General features: G+C 29.6%; 1 protein-coding gene across 4 annotated transcripts in view; it reads right to left on the bottom strand.

Annotated features, from left to right (window-relative positions):
- The window catches only part of LOC113518854 (homeobox protein abdominal-A homolog), a 59,683-nt gene that overhangs the window by 36,479 nt on the left and 6,184 nt on the right, over positions 1-17,020 (bottom strand). The window contains exon 2 of one of the 4 annotated variants that reach the window (XM_026903870.3): positions 7,016-7,063. In XM_026903870.3, coding sequence (XP_026759671.1) covers positions 7,016-7,063 — 48 coding nt within the window. Of the gene's footprint in view, positions 1-7,003; positions 7,064-17,020 lie in introns of all 4 variants that reach the window. The other 3 variants (XM_026903872.3, XM_026903871.3, XM_026903869.3) reach the window with 3 other exon arrangements.

Genomic DNA, 17,020 nt, shown 5'->3' with positions numbered 1-17,020 from the left:
TTTTAAACTTTGTCAGTTTACTGTCTTGCATTACTAGTCAAATGCCATTCTGTTTTTTAATGTTAAACCTGATGCTGGCAGCTTGGCCAGTTGAAATTTTATTATTATGAATTTTTTCTTTTTTTTTCTTTTAATATTGCCATATATAAAAAAAAACTATATTTCTTTTCATGGTAGTTGTCTCTATTATTTAATTCAGTAAACATTTATACACCACAAATGCACATACTTCTAAAGGCTTACGTCTATACAGATCCAGCGTTCAATATTTTCCTCATGAATGGGCATTCCTTAGGAGTAAGGTTGTTCGTGCATTGTTATTTCACGACAACGGTGATAGGTACTGATACACAGGCGAGTCATACATTTATAGATGTTTCTAATAAACCCAGACTTTTTTAAATCTCGCGACAGAAAATTTAACTGATTAATATGCTTCCATCGTAGCAAAAGCGTGTATACCAATGAGGGAATTGTTTCATTAAATCGTGAATATTCATTAGCATTTCTCAAAAATCAATGAGTTCCTATTAAATGTATCTAATTTTAATGCACAGATGCACACCAGACAATTCGTCTGCCCATATCTAAAAGAGGTATGCTAATACTATTTCAAATATCTATCGACATTCTACTAATAAATGTGAGCGTTTGTTAAGATGTTAGTATGTTTGATACCCGATCACATTGAAAATTGAGTATAAGTTATGTTCTAACTTAACCTTCCCCATAAGGGAGGTTTTTCCAGTAGTTATGACTCTTGGCAAGTAGGTTAGCAACCGCAGTTTGGCTTTTGATGATGTATTAAGAGGGACAATGCTGCCCATCTCCCTATAAGCTCCCTCAGTCGCCTCTTACTGCACGTACAGGAAAGAAATGAGTGGCTTATTCAATGCCGGGACCTACTCAGCTAACTTAAGCTATAGGATGCTTTATATATTGATTCACGCGGCTAAAGTTACCGAAAACAGCTAATTATACATATCTATAGATATATAAATATAAAAGCACAAAATTTTGATCTTCCATACTAAGACGGCACGTCTAGGATTCAAATTACTAAGGGACTATTATTTAGTTACATATTTTTATCGTTTGACCTTCGACCCATTTTTTCTTTTTTGGTAAAAATAAATTGTTTCTTTAACTAAACAGTCCTTTAAAAGGATTCTTGGATTTAATCCTGTACATTTGTAAAGTATAGTGTATATAAATAAATAACTTATTTATTGCTCTATTCAGAACTTGCCCGATTGTCTTGTATCGCGGAAATACAGTATCTACATACGACTTAAGATATAGTATGTATTGAATTTAAATACACACCTTGGTATCTGTATTATGAACGTGCAACGATGACTAACAATAAGTAAAGCATGAGTTGAATAACGGAACGACTTGCATTCTAATATAAAGAAATGTATCCTATACTTATCAGGTGACGTTAATGATAATGGATAAATTCAAATATTATAATCCCTGCGTAGATTTGTTATCACGCTCTTTAAAATATACGACATTTCCTATTTTAAAAGCATAGAATTAACTATATATTTTTTTATAATTGGCATATTCAGTTTTGGTCGACTCGGTGAACTGCAAGCTCGTCTGCTATGAAATATTTTTTTAGATACCACATTATGAGATAAGATCTAAATATATTTTGGTTACAAGAAGATTTTTTGGAAATTTCATTTCTAGTGATAGGGTAGTTGGATATTATATTCCTACATTCTTACAAGGCGATACACGTATACATAAGATATTATAGTAAAACTAACAATATCTACATATAGCAAAAACAAAACGTTCATAGTGTTATCTGTCATACACAAAATGTTAATTATAGAACAAGGTGAACCATATGGGCTGTAGAATCATAAAAAAATCACTATTATAAATGCTCGTAATTACTTAAATAAAAAATATTCTTATTCTTAACTTACTGCAAGACAAAACAATAGTTTCTTCATTTCATATCGTCTTTTGAAGTCGCTTTTCAACAATAGGATTTTTTGTAAAAAGTTGAAATTCGACAAATATTTATTTCAGGAAGTTCCCTTCTCTACAAATAATTTACTCTGAAGTCTGGATCTAGTTAACAACAGAAACTTATAGTAAAAATGTTGTAATATAAGGACGTCGATTGTTTAATAATAAAATTTAGCTCATTAATTATTAAAGCAAATTACGCACATCCATTCATGGATTTAATTATCATAATAAAACAATTCTAGATAAAAAAATATAAAGTAAAATCCTTTGAAGGTTTTAACACGAATTCTGTATATTGATTGATATTTACATAAAACAGCCACGGGGTCTATAAATCGCTAAATATTTATCAATGGATTCAATCTACACTTTACAACCCAGGTCACTAAACTAGACGGTTTTTAGTCTAGAAATTCATAGGTATAAAACATACAAGCTCGTTTATTTGTCAACCATATAATATACAGAGTCACGTCACAGGGGTCGACAAACCTACCGCACAGTTTTTGTCTAAAAATAGTGAGTTACGTAACTAATGAAATAGCAACAATAACTGCAGCCTTGAACGACTTCTGTAGGCGTATTGTAGTGTATAGATACTGTCTTACACTATTAAATAACCAAGTAGTATATAATACCGTGATATTCTATCCCAATAAAATTGCATAAACATTTCTCTTTAAAACAACCACGTATATAGTAAGTGAGATGTCTTACTCGACATTTATCTCGGCTACGTTCACGCGTAAAAATAACAAAACATTATAGTAAATAAAGCAAGATAAGCTGTATGTATACAACGAATGTTGCCTACATTTTGCAGTTTAATAATATTCGATATTTGGAAACTATAGAGCGGTTATTTAAATCTTGATAACTTGACTTTAAAAACAAGATAATAAAATATTGCTTTTACTTATCTAGAGATTCCATTTATAAATTAAATTAATAGCTTCTTCTTTTGAGTAAATTATGGCAAAATAGGAAATTGGAAAGTTTTTCGTGAGAAAAGACAAGATATAAATCATTCCTTGTCGTCATAGTTTATAATTCTTTACTTTTTAATGGCCAAAAACGAGTGTGCCGTCAAGGAATATGCACAGATGTGGAGCCAGCTGTTTCTATGACACTCACGTTCACCAATCTGGCAGTGTGTTTGTACTTACTATACAACCACACTACGGGTTTGGCTCGTTAAATTTTTATTGCCACAAGGTCGCCACTTTATGGTCAATTCTGAACAGTTATTGTTCGTGGACAAACTTTTTTTACAACTAGCGTCAATCACTATGTAACGGCAAAATTACGATTGACAGTGATTAGGTCTTAATTGTTATGAGGCAATAAAATGTCTTTTATAAACTCCGAAAGTGTTATAATAATCTGTTTTGTTTGGTTGGTTACGTTATTGTGTAATAACAGTGATGATAAAGGCTTATTAATGTTATATGCAGTTAAGTTATAAATCCGTTTTTAGACAGTTTTATGCATACGAAAACAATTGTAATGACTTCATACTGACAGTGACGTGTTTGTACGATACGCGCAAAGCGTTAAGTGTAAAGTGGCGTTTACATACGGGTACAATTTGCCTGTAGGCCATTCACTTTGTATGAACACTAGTTAGGTATGTTAACGTATTTTTTAACTGCATGCGTTTAAAACGTGTCGCGGTTGTAGATTTGTTGGGTTTTACAAGTTTTATATTTCCATACGTGTTTCCACAATGCTGTCAATTACATATAAACAAGCTCGCGTTTCACGCTGTGATTTTATTTAAAAGAATAAGATTTATTTATCTATAAATAACATTGTATATATATATATAATAGTGAGGTAATCAATTCAGCTCATGTCATATACATATTTAAACTTATCTTTTACATTTTTATTTATCTATGTTAGGAACTTTTAAATAAATAATATGTGGCATAAAGAGCTATTAATAAGGATATCAATATGTATCTGTTAAAGATTGTTATAATAATTAACACTAGTAATCATTATGTAAGTTTAGTAATTTAATTGACAAACTAATATTGGTAAATTTAAAAAATTTTAATATCTCTACAACAACACATGCTTTATTTTAAACTATTCTATATAATACTTACTCGTAATAAAATTCAATCAAATTTCTAAATTATTTATAAATAAAAATTTCTGATAACAATCAACAAATAAAAACTAAAAAAATAACGACTATCGTGGTTTTTTACGGATTCTTGGTAAATGATTTTCGACACATTTGAACAGAGTAAAAAAAATACAATTTCAAAATTAATAATAGCTATCGTGAGTCATATTGTAATATAATTATTAATCACGTATTAACTTTTGGATTTTCCGACTAGTTTCGAACTCAATAACAGCCTTTATTCATGAGTTCAAAGCAGGTCTAGGTAATGTTACTACTATGCGATCAACGAGCTGTTGAATATAAATAGTCGGGCAACTTCAAATTTATAAATAACTATAATTAAAATATGATTGCGATCAAGTTTAATCAAATAAAGTTTATTTATATTTCACTAATTTAATTTGATTCATTTAACGCAGATGAAGATTAAATTTACCTCTGTGTTTAGAATATTTACCAAAAGATTTCTTCGCTTGGTCTAAAATCACCTTTACACGAAAACACCGAAACCGCTTACGTGGTAACCACGTGCAGTACATTTTGCAATCGTGCACCGTATGATAACAAACGATGTTTTGACTACAATTTCGGCGATATCGGCTTTCGAGAAACGGTCGCAAAGCGTTCGTAATAAAGCAATTTGTGAGTGCACCAGCAAAACAATGGCCCGTTCAAAGCTTGTTTAAAAAGCTTCGACACTGTGATTTAAAACCCTTCGGCTCGCACCGTATTTGTAAACAAGCAAGCACAAAGGCTGCTTGTTCCTGAACAAAGGTTTGCGCAACTACATCGCCGTAGAGCTTTGTTAACTTTTTTGATATTGCGCGTAAATAGAGTGAAAGTAGTGTTGTCTTATACGTATTTTCTACCTTTAGAGTTCCCTATAGTTGGAACAAACATAAAATCTATAAAACACTGTATTTAACAGCTTTGAGAAATTTACATAAAAAAGTAAAACATCCTTACTGAAACGGAGATAATACTTTTAATATACAATGAGAGGATTTTAGAATGGAAAACTACAGAAAAGATAAGAAACAGACATTAGCAAAAATGTATTTTTTTAAAATATAAAAACAATATGTCTAAAAAATATATAAATTTCAAATGACAATAAGAATATAAAAATGTAGCAAGGAGTTCGCTTTACTTACATTATTTTAAACGTGATGTATAAAAGAAAATGCTATACAAGAAAAACCTAACATGAATGTTTGTTTTATGCAATTGTTCTTATCTATGCAAAGTCAATGCAAAAAAACTTCTGTTTTGCAAAAAAATTGCAGTCTTTCATAATATTTTAAATTATTACCATCTTGTATTATAATACTTATAATTAATTTATGACATAAATAATTTTCTATCTGCGAAGTTTTTCTATGGGTGGAAGAAGTAGGTACTTATCATACCTACATCAACTATCCCTCCCACACAAGAAAACTCAGTAAAATACTGATATTAATACCTTTAATAACACGATAGGCGAGTATTATATTTATAAAATTGTACGGAATCATTTAAAACGTTCCGTTATTTTTTACCTTAATGCGTTCGGTTTATTGGCATTGACCCACTGTTCGCCTTTTGTTCTTGGTGAAAGTTTGTATTCATTGGGAACTTTATAAACCCTTTCAATTATTTTCGCAATAGTACAAAAACCGTGAAATCATTTGTTTCCATTGCGAAATTCCTGCTGTGTTGCTGACGTATATAAAAAAAAACTTCCTAAAAAAGTCAGTCCGCAAAAAATGGAGAAAACGAATTGTATGCTCAGGTAAAGCTAACATAATTATCTATTACGATGTAACGATTAGTATTTCAAATGCCATTAATATCTAAGATGGTTAGATACTTGTTATGTGTGTGTACTACTAGGTACCAAGTAGGTATGTAATACCATAATACGTAATTGTTACAAAACTATAGTAAGGGTTTAAGTTCAGTAAATAATTAGGCAGTCTCTTATTACCTTTGTTCTTGTTACACTATATCGTTTAGGGACTATTAATTCCTTTATCATACGAAAACACTAGTAGGCAGGTATATACAATTATACTGAACCAAGGATCCCAACTATAGTAGGTATTTTTTAAATATACCAAAATTTTAAAATATACCCAACAAAATAGACACACAGTTTTACACGCACGTCATTATCAAGTCAATCAATAATAAATTGAGGAAACATAATCTTTACGTTTTAATTATTTGCATTAATTTGACGAAGCCATATCAAATTAATAATTGCAACTAAATTGTACGGAAGGCGTTTAGTCATATTAATCTATAGGCCTTTACACACGGGCGACAAACACACGATGAGTTTAAAATATTAGTGGGTATTAAGACAATAATAGGAGATGGATGTATTTATGTCTGAGTTAAATAATCCTTTATAATTACAAAATTCAAAAATTGTTATTGTTTATAGATAGTGTCATGTCGCATAAACAACAAAATGTGTCTGTGTTACTCTACTACTAGAAATAATAGAAAATATGAGATTGTTTTAGATTTTACAGGAACAGCATGAAGCTGATGAATTATTATTTAATTTTATAAAATGTTTTTCTATGTTTATTTACATGTTTTTCGGATAATTATCTAAATGTTTTATTAATGTCAATTTTAGAACACATGTTAATATATCTATATTGACAATCGATTGTGTATGATTTTTAAGAAATCATAGTTAAATTAATGATTCTATTTTTTTTCACTATTAACAATTCTTTTATATAATAATATTTCCATCACATTAATCGCACAAACATGTGTTTAAAAGTCGCTCGTGTGTACCTATGCCTTCTTATTTTTAAACTAAATATACTTAAAACTAAAATAAAAAAAATTTGAAACGATAAATACCATTGAACTCACCGCAGACCACGCGGTCGAAGGGGCTCATCCAATCTGGAAATGGAAAATCTATTATCAATCGTATTGAAAGTTCTTTGTTTCGGCAGAGTCGCATGCATCACATATAAAAGCTTTAAAGAAATCTCTTTAAATATTTGTAGTTTCAAGTAAAATAAAAGTTTTACAGCTAAACAAGTAGTAATAGGTGTCGAACAAAATTTATTATATATATGTTATATAATGTCAAAAATTATCATAATGGTGGATTACTATATTTTTATCTATGCATATCTACATACTAACTAAATAGATAGTTAGTCATCTTCTTCCAAAGTACCTATATGACACCTTAAAAAAGTATTTTAATATGTAAAATAAAAAATACATAACAAAAATCTATTATATACCTCAACCTCTATATCTATCACACGAAATTATATTATAAAATATTTTTTATCACAAAATTAACAACACAATATGATGCAAACAGTGATTTGTGGACAAGCACTTATTACATTGCATATGCATAAATTCGCACATACAAATGTAGATTTGCTACAATTGATATACAAAATAAATATAATAAAAGCGATTAAAATCAAGCAAATACTCATGCATGCAGTCAGGCAAAAGATTTTCCCATAAACATAGTACGTGAAGAAACGAACAGTTACGATTCGACGATAACAATTGCTAGTTAATTACTTTTTATCATTATTAATGTCAGCTTTATGAGCATGAACATTTTAATTGCATTTAACAATTACAAACCCATTTATGTTATAGCTCTCGCAAACACGAAAGGCGAAGCTTTTGTGATGTTCGGAGAAAACGATTTTAAGAGAAACGTTGTTGACGCAATTTTCATATAGCGTTAGGGACAATACATTTTCAGATGATAGTAATGCAGCAATCCAAATAACATCACAGTTTATATAACAATGTAATCAATAAAAAACTAAAGTATCCAGCTTATCACCTTTGCTACCAATAAGATAAATAGATCGTGGAAAGGTTATTAACTTTTATACGCCACCTTAAGGTGAAATATAACTTCAAATGATAGAAATACAGTAAAATATATTATTAAGAAGAAAAAGTATCTAGCTTATTATAGGAAGATCCTAGTTAAATAGTAGGTACAATGTGTGATCATAGAAAGATAATTTTTGCATGGCGTAAAAGACAATACAACTTCAGACGATAGTAAAATTTTTTTTCTTTATATAAAAATAAAAGTTTAATATCAATTTTGATACTATAATCTGAATACGTAATACAGATATCAGATCAATGCAAAAAGTAAGCGACCATGATCCCAAATAAAATAAAACACGGAACGTGACGAAGTTTGCTATGTAAATTGCGGTTTTGTTTTACATAATTACGTATAATATGTATCTAGAGTGAAGGCCTGACATTAAGACACTCCTAGTATTACAATATAAGAATAGATAGATAGTTCAGTTGCTAAGTAGTTCAATGTTCAATTCTAGTTCGCATTTTTGTTTCCATTAATCATTACGATTTTGATACGTTTTACCAAGTTTTTTCCTACGAAGTAAAATCCTAAACTCAGTATCAGAATTGGTATATACCCAAACTATGTATGTATTTAAAACTTATCTGCTGTTAAAATATGAAATAAATTATCTTTGTAATTTAAAAACATTTTATAACTGGGCAGTTAAAGGTCAGATAGATAGATTATGATCTCAACTATTCATGTTTCAAAGTAGACTAATAACTAAAGGCATTTTATTGGCTTTTATTCATTCATAATGTACCTAATCCACGAAGTATAATAGAAAAAAGAAGAAGTAAAAACAGAAAAAAGGTGAAGCAAATACAAGAAGAAGTAAAGAAAAAAGTAGAAGCATAAGTATCGTACTTATAAACTAAACTTGTAGCTAAATAATTACTGGGTATTTTAATTACAAATAGAGCATCAATTTTATAAAATAGATCTTACTTATTTATATTGATCAATTAACTGTAGGTTCAATATGTATTTATAATAGGATTTCAGTAATTACTATTATTTTCTCGAGATTTATAATTAGTTGTATAAAATCGTAAGAATTTACGTAGCAATTTACGTCTTTTGCATTTAATTCATTTTAATTATACAGTTACAGTTACTTTTACAAATGCACTTACTAAAAAAGGTTTCATTCAACAGAAAGTAATAGGTATTTAAGATAAAATTATCATTAAATGTTTTATTTTACTTTAATAAAATTTATCCGAATCAATTATTCAATAAAACATTCAATTAAAATTAATTTTTACTGTTTCTTTTTTTTTATATCCTTACCAATATTGTAAATTGTGTTTTTGGCGCTTTAAATGCTATACCACCTATCTCGAACGTTGATACTATCATTTCATATCAGCTTTTAACTGTCCATAGTTGAACATACGCCTTCTCCTTGGGAGGTTTTACCAGTAGTTGTCACGCTTGGCTTGGATTGGCAACTGCAGTTAGGCTTTAGAGATGTTGCTGCTCATCGCTCGCTCTCTCTTAGTCGCCTCTTACGACACCAACAAGAAAGAAAAGGGAGGCCTATTCTATGCCGGAACCACACGATCAAGTTGATATTATACTTGACACCAAATTAAAAAAAAAATTGATTTAATAATTTATAGTTGTTGCAAATTAATATTGTTAAAATTTTGTGGGCCCTGGTTGCTAAAGAATTTTTATTATTATTAATGCCTGTGTCATTTTCAAATACTCCATATCTTTCTCCATACCAAATATTATGCATTTGGGATGCAGAAGGCTAATTTAAACCCGGTCAATCAATATAATGCGTAACGGTCACGCAAACGAAGACGCGGGTAAAAACTAATTAAGCTATAATTCATTTTTCAAACGTAAAACGTCAAATAACGAATGTGTGTTCGACTCAATTGCAATACACTTTTTTTCGGAAGTATTTTGATCGGAAATATTTAAAATGTATCGATTGGATGCATTCGTTAATTACACGTAATTTATGTGCTCAATTATGTAGGTTTATAAAGAATTCAAATGAATGCGATACGTACTAATACTTGCAAAGTCACAATTCATTCGATGAGATAATTGGGGCCATGTAACCGTAGGCAAACGCCGAATTTGCCATGAGTGGCTTAACCCTAAAATGGAAAAGGTTAAGTTTCGTATCAGTCTCGTATTTCAAGTGAAAGATAATGATGTTTAGCCACGTTTTTTGTGATGACTACAACATAATGTTGTGCAAAGTTGTGAAGCAAACTGCAAAACGGACACAAATTTCATTAATGACTTTAATTTTTCTTAAATATTTAGAAATAATATAAATATACATCGGTTAAGATTAAAATTAGTTTCAAATTTGATTAATAATTTATTTACATTTAGTGAAAAAAAGTACAAAGTTTTTGGATTCACATTAAACATTGTTTTAAAGTACAGAAGCAAGAAATAGATACATCTCTTCTTCATATACCTACAAGTATAACTATATAAATGTAGAGACTAGATATTTATGGCAAAGAAGGTATAATTGAATTAGGATTGTCTTTGTGTTTTCTTTTAAAAATCTTCAGTGAAAATATGATGATTGTTAATTTAAACAAATTTTTCTACTTCTATCATAGGCTGAAATCATTATTCAGTATAATATCTAGAGGTAGAAAATCACTAGTATCATTCAAATTATGATGTCAAGTTAATCAAGTTAGGCTCAAAATTATTATCGTTTTATGATCTGTTTATTTGGAAAAATTTTCAGTAGTACTAGTAGATCATTCTATAAAAGAAGATTGATGATTATAATGCCTTTAAATAAAGATTAAGTGATTAAATAGACATATTCAACTTTAAGTTATAAAGGTTACTAATAAAACATAAGTATAAGTAAGTACCTAAATAATATAATATTACTTTATTTATTTGCTATAGCGAATCCTTTACCATCCATGCTGCTAGATGGTGGGATTTATGCCTATATATGTATAAATATGATATAATTGGTTATATATAAACTTTATATAGTTTTAGTTCTTTGTCTTTGTAAATTGTCATAGTATTAGCGCTATATAGTAATAGCGCTCTTCCCGCTGACTAATTGATGCTCGTTTCTGCTTTGTTGGAAGAGAATCTCATACCAGTGAGGGACGACAACTTTAACTTATAAACAAGTACTAGCGACCCGCCCCGGCTTCGCACGGGTGCAATGCTGATACTAAATATATCGACCTACTACAGAATGTCCTTATAAACAACGTTTACAGCTTTTTTGTCATTAGAAAATACAAACATGATAAAGTGCTATAGAGCGAAGCGTGGTCTTCGACGCGGTACTTATAGACACGCGTCGCCGGCCGGGCCGGCGTACCGCTATGTCCCTGCATTTTAAATCTGTAATATCTTCGGAAATATTAATTTAAATTACATGCTGTAAAGGGCCATATTGGCCATATCTATATTAAATTGACAATGTATTTTAGGTACTAAATTGGAGAAAAATTAATACTGTAATAACTTGACTAGTTAAGTAGCTTAAGTAGTTAACAACTTATTTTAATCAAGTAGGTAAATAGTACAATGTTAACTAAATTGCCAAGGGTAATTTTAGACTACCATTTTTAATTCAACTTTTATAGTGTAGAGAAAAATGAAAGTCATGGCCTCAGGGCAAGATGCAATTGATTCTGATCTCTAAATATTTTACCATAATATGGCAAAATGATCTTTATTTTTATATGCTCAAGAAACAGAATCCACCGCTCGTATCAAAGACAATGACTCGCCAGACGTAGTGTTTACGTTCTTTTCCATGCGTGCGATAGACTCGATTGAGTGTTTCTGTTTTCTAGCGGTAAAAATAAATTTATTTTATATTTTGCTGAGGCCGAAGTAGTATTTAAATATTATTAATTTTTAAGTATATAGAGAAGTGTGAATAACAAAAACAAATTTTTGAAGTAGGTATTTTAGCGAAAATAATTATCAAAGCAATACAGTTGATTCTAATCGTGTGAACAGTTTTTACAGTCTAATAGCTATAAGCTAATAGGTCTATATTTATTTATATTTATATCTTATATTTACATATCGCCGCACCACAATTGTAAAATATTTGCTTTGATTTTCACGAGACAGACTATGCCTAGTGTGAGGTCATAGCTATATTGTACCATAAGCCAATTTCGTTTAAGCGAATAAAGTTATTCTTATTCAGGTATGATAAATTTTTATAATAAATAATTATATTACTTACTTAATACTGACTTCATAAGCACAAGAAACTTAGATATAAATATATTTAATAGGTTCATCCAATAGAAAATATATATGAATAAGATATTCTGATATTAAGTCCGGCTTTTGGATCAAAAATTTTTTTGTGATGTGTTCAATAAAGAATAAATAAAAATTACAAAATAAGAATAACTTGACTTGTCCAACATACAACAACGATCTTAATAATAGAATGATATTAAATAGGCAATTAATAAAGACTGTAAATAGCAATCAATAGCAATATAAGATAGCATGTGGGTTCAAGACAGCATGTCGCATTGTCATTGGCTACGCGCGCCGCCATATTTGTTTGGCGCACACATGTGGTCGCTTGTACACCACACGTCCACACGTGAACGCACACATGTTTATTCTAAGGTCCAGTCAGTAATTCCGGTTGAGATTTAAACTAATATTTATCCAACTTAAATATTTTTTACAGCACATTAGTTATATGATATATATATATATATACGTCCACACGTGCAGACGGTAAGCGCAGAAACCAGACAGAATTAGAAACGAAACCCCGTCGGTTGTCAATATCTATTTATTCTAAGGAATGCGAGCTATTTAAGGTAATTAGATTAATTAAGGCCAGTCAGTAATTCCGGTTGAGATTTAAACTAATATTTATCCAATTCCTTAAATATTTTTTACGTAAGGAAATAATACTTACATTAGTTATATGATATATGATATATATATATATATATATATATATATATATATATATTATATGCCATTTTATATACAGAGCTATCCTTGTAAATACTTTATACATATAATATGTATAGATGTAGGTATCTATCTTTTCTTAATTAGCCATTAATGAAATAAAACAATTAAATTAATAAATTTATGATGGTGTTTGTTGTACATTATTCCAGTTGAGTTTATTTATTATATTATCTAGACATTATACATATTATATATATGTAGCAGGTGAGTAGTGTAATAGTCTACCTATAAAAAGATTGATATAGCTCATATTATATTATTATTATTAGTATATCTTTTTATTATTATTATTTACTTAGGCTTTATTAAGAATTATACACATCAAGTCTACCTGTTAATACATGATCGGTGCACAATAAGATTTTTATCTATTATTTATCCTAAGAACCACCCCATTCTTTTTCAGTACTTGATAATGGAATGGTAATTTCACCTAAGGTAACAGTATACGCTGATGGGTAAGTGATGATAGGTAAGAATGAAATTAAGTCATTTGGCTCATCGACACAAATATAATAAGAATGAACCACGATGGTTTACAGGGGAAACCACGTAGAGATCGATCTGAGCGCGTATATTGCTAGCGATGCGGCCGCTAGTCCCTATTATTAAAAATCCTATCACTCAGGCTGTTCCGGGAAGAGGAGGGGGGGGGGCTGGGGGAAAGGCAGGTTTATCAAGTCAATTGTTGTTTAGATAATTAAGCATTAACTGTTTCAATCAAATGTTTATATAGTTTGGGTGTATTATACTTATTGGCGGTTCATAATTTTTAACGGAATCTATATGTGATTTGAAAAATAAATTATAATACAATGCTTTAAATTGTACAATATTGTCTACTATATTGCCTCATTACATATAAATACTAGATAAACTTTATCACTAATGTGATTCGATGACTATTATAATAGTAATGTGAAGACCATTTGTATGGATTTCACATTACAACTAGTCGTTGATTATGGAGTAGTTTTATGAGAAGCAGATTCAGTTAGTGCCGGCGCCGAGAATTGCCTCACACTATTTACATGCTGATAACATCCAGTTTTTGTTAAATAATCACCGTGTACACATGTTATTATGTATTATCCAAATTCATTGAAAAAAAAATAAGTTCACGAAAACGTTTAGACAAGGTCAGTCCAGATAGATAAGTGACAAACGTATCTATCCATAGACTCGTTAGCGCTGATGATATAAGCGAGAAGCATAAGATAGCAACATCCGGTGTTTTGTTCTTTCTCATGCGAACGCTAACCGAAATTCTTCTACGGTAAATTAGTTTGCCACTTGGGTATCTAAATATCTACTACTAGTGAAGCCACATAATACCTAATTGCGCTGGAACGGATTGGCTTAAAAATATTCAATTAGAATATTTAAGTCGAGTCAGTATCATACGCAACATTGTCGGAAAACAATTTGTTGATAAATATATAGGCTTTATATAATGTATGACATACCGACATACTAGCAATTCAATCACAAAAACGAGACAAGGAATGATTACACTAGTGTGCGTGTTTTATAAATGTGTACACGTGACAGATCAGAATTTGTGTGGAATAAAATTTGCAAAAATAGTAAAAATTCACGTATTTGTTATAATTTTAATTTCGATTTGGGAACATTTGGAATTTTATTTGATTAAATTTTATATTTTTCTATCAATTCCTGTACAAAATACTTTCTGATTGTTCTAGAAATTTGCGTTTAATAGTATAAATATTCACAGCGTAAGTAAGAAAAATTGCAATTTAGTGGTTTATTTTCCTGATTTACTTTATATTCAAAGACAGCACACTTCACTCGAACAAACTATATTCACTTAAAATTAATTCCACTTCAAAACCTAAAAATAATTAGAAATTAGCTTGTATTTCATACCTCTGCCAAATCAGCTTCAAGCATATATTGTGCAAATTATTTTCCTATTGTCTATCTCGCTCTAAAATATAGGGTATTACATTTTCTTTCAAAATTCAAAAATTCAAAATTCAAAAATCATTTATTCGTGTAGGACATTTTAGCCGCTTATGAACGTCAAATTTTTACATTATAATTTTATATTTACCCTACCGTCCAGTTCGGTATATAGATCCAGTTGAGAAACTGGCAATCAATTGAATTACTTTTTTTTTTAAAGCCAGTTTATTTACAATGTATATTTATATAGGTGTCTATGTCTAACATTAAATGAAAATTAAGTGCATGAACAACTATTGCCATGCACACTCGTCATTCAAGTAATCGTTTAGTGAGTAATAGGCTTTGCTCAGTAAATATGATTTAACAGATGTTTTGAATTTATTTAAGGGTAATTTTTTTTACATTTCCAATCTATATACTTCATAATCTAAAGTTTGGACATAGAATTACTTTATTATTTAACTTGATAAAAATACTTTTCAGAATGCCCGGCTTTACTGAGTAGCACAGATAAATTTAAACAGGAAACACACATTAGGTAAGTAGAAATGTTATATTATACATTTCTCCTAAATATTTACTTATAAGTATTGCATCCATTGCATTCTATATGTATAGATAAGTCTCGAAACTAAATACAAAGTTTTATAATATAACCCCATAATTTATTCCCGCTCTTTTGTCATAGGTATCTACTAACATTTCATTGTATATTGTAATCGTACCCGTTATATTTATACGTCAATACGTTATATTCAAGTAATTTATAGTGTAAAGACATAAGTAGAGCACATGTAGGCATAGGCAAATCTAAAATTCTAAACAATTGTAACTTTCATTCAAGTTTCCGAATAATGTAGTGTTCGAACATAATACGCTGTTTCACTGTCAAATTGTTGTAGAACTGGTCGCATTACGACGAATAACTGTCTGCGCAATGACATCTTCGCCATTTTAATTTTGGATGCGCGCGCGCCGCCTCGCCGCCACCTGCCACGATATTTCCGTCTCCCCTGAGACGGATTCTTGCCTGTATTGCCCCGGACATTTTTACAACTCTACATTAATAACAAATCAAATGAATAGGCTATTTCTAAATAAAAACAAGCCGATTATAGGCCATTTCATATAATTTTAGTGAGCTATGAGCCCGTTACGCTACTACATTGCCTTTGATTATAATTTTTTTTTTTATGTCAACGTTATTGATAGCGCGCATGTGCCAACAAGGTCGGTAGATACGTCTCTTAAAATGTTTTTGATTCACATTTCCCTCAGCACGACTGTTAAAGTTATTTTTATAAACACACCATTCGTCTAATTTCTTTCCCAAATATTTATCTTGTAACCAAGCACCTTCTTACAACTAGCTAACGACAGACATACCTATTTATTTAATATATTCTCACATTATATTCTCCTGGTACATGTATAAGATAATATAACTAGGGTAAACATCATTATTAGTGGCACCTTTCAAATTCTTTGTCTCATAATAAAGGTTACTACAAACAAGTCATCTAACTCAATTTTATTAAACTTTTGTATCTATTGGCACCTTATTATGATATAGTACATAACTGGCCATTGAGATCATAAAACTGTTAGATTTTTTTTATATTTAAATTAGAGCGATGGTTTGCTTTTACACATTATTTATTATTATTTGTACATATTATTTGCATGCAAAGAATATGTACACACGAAAAAAAAATAAGAAGTTTTTGTATGCGATTATATATAAATAAGAAGTTTTTGATTATAAGAGGGTAGTTCAAAAAGAAACATGCTCAACTGAAATGTACGAAAGTCTTTAATATTTTCCAAAATGTTAATATTTAAAAAAAAATACATAAAAATTGAATTACTTTTTAATTCTAAATTTCAAGTATAAAATTTATAATATCCATAAAATTCCTTATTAAATTATATTTAAAAAAACAATTATTATATAAGCATCTAAACAGACAAACCTATCAATTTATATCGTTCATTAGTTATATTTAACAAGTATTTAGCAAATTTATTTAGCAAATATTAAATAGCCAGTTTCTATACGGTTTACCCTACTTAATAAT

Source organism: Galleria mellonella, unplaced genomic scaffold, assembly GCF_026898425.1.
Source record: "Galleria mellonella isolate WM207_F2 unplaced genomic scaffold, CSIRO_AGI_GalMel_v1 utg159, whole genome shotgun sequence".
Classification (NCBI taxonomy): domain Eukaryota; kingdom Metazoa; phylum Arthropoda; class Insecta; order Lepidoptera; family Pyralidae; genus Galleria; species Galleria mellonella.
Note: the sequence above shows the minus strand (reverse complement) of the source record. Positions and strands in the feature narration are given on the sequence as shown.